Genomic DNA, 5,320 nt, shown 5'->3' with positions numbered 1-5,320 from the left:
CATCTGTCTACAGTCACAGCGTCATTGAGGATATCAATACAAAGACAAAGACAGGAATAGGATGCCAACTTCGCAAGCCACTCCCGCTGCAACAAGATAACTAGCGCCGTCCTTCCTAGACCTTCGGCGCCGTCGGCACTGCCAGGGCTTCACATCTGTTCCACTTCCCAGTTCTGCTCTTCTGCGCATTTCATTGTCGACAGATAATGTTGCAACAGCTGCTGTCGTGCTCGGTATGACGGTAGTGGATGTGAACCAGACACCTGTTAGGTGGTATAAAACGGGCCGGATTGAACATACACCTTCAGTGGAGACGAGTCCTCTTCTTAGACCACCGAGGACTTCCTCCAGCATCACCATGGAGCTGGCGGCGCTGCTCCGAGTGATGGTCTGCTCACTCTGGCTGCTAACGTGCGCCACTTGGTCAGCATCTGGGCTGATCTCTGGCACCAACGGTACGTCACAGCAGGATTCCACTGTACGCGACTGCAGTGATTTGCCCTACTACTTTGCTAGTGGAGTGTACACAATTTACCCTGATCGTCTCACTCCGACCTCTGCCTACTGTGACATGGACGACGGCGAGGGATGGACCGTCTTCCAAAGAAGAGCCGACATCACACCCAGGCAGGACTTCTACAAGGACTGGGAGGCCTACAAGTGGGGCCTGGGAAGTTTCGATGGAGAGTTCTGGTGGGGACTTCATCACCTCTGGCAGCTGACCTCCCAACTAGACAGAGTGTACGAATTAAGGATCGACCTCTGGGATTTTGAAGGACAGACGAGGTACGCCACCTACCAGAAGTTCACCATCGAATCCGAGGATGGCGACTACAGAATTGACTTTGGCGACTACTTCGGGACCGCCGGGGACAGCCGGGGTCTAACCTACAACAAAGGAATGAAGTTCTCCACAGTAGACAGAGACAATGACATTTCGTATGATAACTGCTCGTATCGCTTCCACGGGGCCTGGTGGTATAATGACTGTGCCTGGGCCAACCTCAACGGACAGTACCAACCCGGAGTAATAGGCCACACAAGCATCTTTTGGTATGAATGGAAAGGCCAGGACAGTCTGAACGCCACCACAATGAAGATCAGACCCACAAATACGCCCTAAACACGTAGCTGCACTCTTGACAGTTTGTTTTCATTTTGGAAAAGTCGTATTTAGCTTTGGGAAGCTGTTTATGTTTAACTGCTGAATATCAATTTTGGTTTTGTGTGTTGGTTCTGCATAAAAGGTATCGTTTAATCAAAATCAGTTTCAGCAATAAACTGAAAATGTTTGTGTGCTTTTTATTGAAGTGCGTATGCTTGGTATCCTCGCCATTACAATCTGTCTATAAGCAATGTTTTGTAAATAGCGCCGGCGCTATGAGGATATCAGCCGGCGCTACTTGTTCCGGCCAGTCGCCGTGGAAACATCCGGCGCACTGGGCCCTGATAGTTGTGCCTCTCTGAAGGAGCTCGGCCGGCGCATCGTGCAGACAACCGGAGACCGACGCGACATTGAACATCTCTTTCAGCGCATATCGGTGGCGGTGGTACGCGGAAACGCCACGGCCGTCCGACTCGCCAGTGCCTCCGACAGACCCGAGTCCAGAGTCATCATCACTAGCAACAGCAACGGCTGCAACAACAGCACCAACAGCAGTGGCAGGAACTGCGACGTTGGCCGCATCAGCAAGTGCAGCGACGGCGATGGCAAAGGCGGAAGTGACAGCCAGAACAGTGGCTGCAGCAACAGCAGTGGCGGGAGATGTGACATACTTCGGGCGGCAGCAGAAGCAGGGACGGCGGCGGGAGCCGAGCAGAGCCGCCAACACAACACCGCAGCCAGGAGCCGAGCCGAAACCCACTGGATGACCCCGAGCTAGCTCGCTACCTGCAGCCGCGCGCCCCTCCCCCGCCTATGGGCACACAAGCGCCGACGTCACAAGATCTCGCCGCAGAGCTTCTATCCATTACTCCCATCCCATCCCAACCCACCCCACCCCACCACGCGCCCCATCCTCCGCGTCCTAATCCACTTGCCGCATACGCTGTCCTTCTGACCGAAATGCGGCAGAGCAGCCACGAGAATAAGGCCCTGTCAAAGTCGCTCTGAAGTGTGGGGCGACAAATGTGGTGACGCAGACGCTGTGTAGTTATATGCTGTCTAGCTGTGTAATCTTTGTTTATAAGATATCTATGATAATGACGATGTTGGTGCCATTGACCTGTCTGCTTTCTTCAATATATTTTTCAGTTGTTTTGTAAACAGACCTATGGTCTGACAAACCTAAGAAAGAACGGATTGAAAGTGCAACAGTTATTTATGCACGCGTCTGTATAGATAACTTTCAATAGCCCGATATAATTTCTCTCCAGTTTGCCGTCCCACACTGGACCTCGCATTCGGGTTGCGAGTTTGCGGGTTTTGAGTTTGCGGGCATAATACTAATTCATAGAGTGATTAGACCGTTCCCTTATGGTAACTTCATGAATACAGTGAAGCCGTTGCACCTTCAGAAAATTACATATCCTCTTGAGTCCCGCCAATTCGCCCATGAATGGAGAGCAGCGAAACTTTTTTGGCTGAGAGCTTTGGTGCCAATAATGACCAGATTGGTGACATTTCAGCCGTGAAGGTCATCGCGCATGCGCAGTGACATGTATACTGGGATATACAAAAATACTCAAAGCCTATAAAATCTGACTGAAATGCAATCCATGAAAACTTTCATACAAACACCAAAGTGTATTTTTTCGTTTGTTTAGGACGTAAAATGGCTAATAGTATTGACACGTTTAATTATCAACACCACTCGCCCTTAACTTCAGCTTCTTCTGCCCCTTGCCCACTGCTCTTAGGTCTTTAGTTGCCATTTCCTTTGAAGATATAGAACTTGTAGCACCTGTTGCGAATCGATTAACAGTAGAGGAAGACATTGCAGCATTATCTGAAGCGACATCTCTAAAAAAAATCGCCGTATGGTGTGTTTTAGAGAGGTGCTTGCCTATGTCATTGTGCTTAGGGGTCGGATTCTAATTCATCGGGCGATTTATCAAACTTTGAGTGAGGATCTACGGTCATTGAGGTCGCCAACGATTCGAAGAATGTTAACGCTCAACCACAGAGCCATTTGAAGGCATAATGTTGTTTGTGAGCCACAAAAAATGGTTTTAACTGACCCAGCAACCATGTATACTACAGTATACATGACTAGTCCTAGGCACAGTCCGTTGTATACTGACGTTTACATTTCTCCGTCGTGCAGGATCCCGTTGGTCACTCGGGTGTACATTTATTTTTTCAGAGGTCAATTCCTCCGAATAATTGTAGTGCTACTTCTTAAGCACGTCTCAAAAATTTTTGGGCGAAGGACATTTGTATACCTTAGTATACATGAACTTTAATTCTTTCTGGAAAAGTTCCAAACACACAATTTTGTTTACAAAACCTGCAAGCAATGACCAACAACGAATGGTTATGTTAGCAAAACAACAGTTTTCGATGAGTCATTCTCTTAACCCGCGCCCTGCTGGGGGGGGGGGGGGGTGTTTGAACACCCCCCCTTGTGGTTTTTCGCGAATATCTCAAAAACGGCGGCGCGGTACACCTTATCATACATCAATTCTACACATGTTGTGAAAATTTCAGACCAAGGTCATTCAAGGTCAGGTCACCAGGTCACTTGAAGTGACCTCACCTCATAAAAAGTTTCAATGTCTGTCATAGCTACACCGAGTGATCGATCGCTTTGAAACTTTCAGCGATTGCTAAGAGCAATAGCATGTACAAAATGTATATCTCAGAATTTTGATATCGATGACCTAAGGTCAGGTCAATTTTGCGACCTCCCCATTATAAGTCAATGGGAGAAAATTGAAATGCGCCTGTTTTGGACGAAAGACATTATAAACACTCCCAAACACTGAATTACAAGTGGTTTAGACACACTGAACATGAAAATGGTGTCCGTGACCCCTGTTTATGCCCTGAGGTCATCTTAGGTCACGAATGGTATCTAACAGTTTTTCGCAAATAACTTTTGATAGAGGCATGCTAGAGCGATGAAAACGCCTTAGATGTGTTCAGCTCGACGATACGGATCGACTGATATGCAACATGACCCTTTCCGGTCAGGTCATGACCTTGACCTGAGGTCAAATTTTCAAGTTGACCTTTCAAGGTCAAGTTATAGTTCATTCGATGCGTCTTGACGAGTGGAACACGATGCCGGTAAAAGTAAGCTCGTACAAGGCTTGGGTCAAAAGTTATTGCAGAAAAACTGTTTCCGAAAAAATCGGCTATTTTTGCAGTTTTTGCCCCCTGCAGGCAAAACCGTTGACGTTAGGTCAAATCTGAGAGAATTATTCAGAAAGGGCGTTAATAGGGCTATCGAATGCGCTTTTTCGCGGCGCTGTAGCTCTATTGGTTCCCGAGTTATGCGTTGGCTTCTTGGAAATTTTCGACATTCGACCTGGAAATCGGCGAAATTTTGCCTTCAATGACCTCTGGTGACCTGACCTTTGACCTGACCAAAAAATTGACCGAAGTGATTTCGTCATTATTTTTGACGCTCTTTCGAACGCCGCCTTCCGCGTATCGCTACGTGGCCCAGGAGCCGAGTTAGAAGGGGGGGTGTTCAAACACCCCCCCCCCCCCAGCAGGGCGTGGAAATCCAGGACCCCCAGCCGGGCGCGGGTTAAAAAGAAATAACAGGAAAATAATTAGGAGACGTACCTCTATGCTGCGACCGCCGGGATACCGGGAAGATTGAAACGCTGAGGCGTCAACAAATTCAACTTGAGGATATAAATTCAGCCACCAGGTGGCGGACCATGGAATGAAGAATGCAACGCTTGGCCATGGAATAGCCTAGCCATTAGTGAATTCCGTAGAGATCGACTTAAGACGATGTACATATACCCCAGTATACAAAAAGAACCAAGAGGATATAGTCGCAATACCAGCGCAACGAACCAAAATTCGACTCCAACGAAAAACCCGCAACCCTCGCAGAGCTCGCAGACCTCGCTGCGAGGAAAACCGAGAGTTGACTTAAAACGAGCTTTTGGAATACGATGTAAGGTGGCTCGAAAGCTAAAAACATGCAGACTCGCTTGTTACATGGTAGTGTGGGGCACTCAGCTTCGATTGTATGATTTGATTTTGAAGAAACCCGAAAAACCAAAAACCCGCAACCCGCATGCGAGGTCTAGTGTGGGGCGGCCGCCGGCCTGCACAAGTAGACTATCTCCAATATCCAATGCGCTTGTGTCTAAGTGCTAGCCCCTAGGTGCTCCAAGGCTCCGTTCTTTCTTAGGC

At 48.2% G+C, this 5,320-nt stretch overlaps 1 protein-coding gene across 1 annotated transcript; it reads left to right on the top strand.

The window, feature by feature from the left end:
• Positions 1–310: 310 nt before the first annotated feature.
• On the top strand, positions 311–2,268 carry LOC122390233 (ficolin-2-like). The gene has a single exon (XM_043382965.1). It carries the CDS (start codon positions 359–361, stop codon positions 1,121–1,123), a length of 765 nt encoding a protein of 254 aa, XP_043238900.1. The 5' UTR covers positions 311–358; the 3' UTR covers positions 1,124–2,268.
• Positions 2,269–5,320: the final 3,052 nt, after the last annotated feature.

Source organism: Amphibalanus amphitrite, unplaced genomic scaffold (assembly GCF_019059575.1).
Source record: "Amphibalanus amphitrite isolate SeventyFive unplaced genomic scaffold, NRLGWU_Aamphi_draft 000387F_arrow, whole genome shotgun sequence".
Taxonomy (NCBI): Eukaryota; Metazoa; Arthropoda; class Thecostraca; order Balanomorpha; family Balanidae; genus Amphibalanus; species Amphibalanus amphitrite.
Note: the sequence above shows the minus strand (reverse complement) of the source record. Positions and strands in the feature narration are given on the sequence as shown.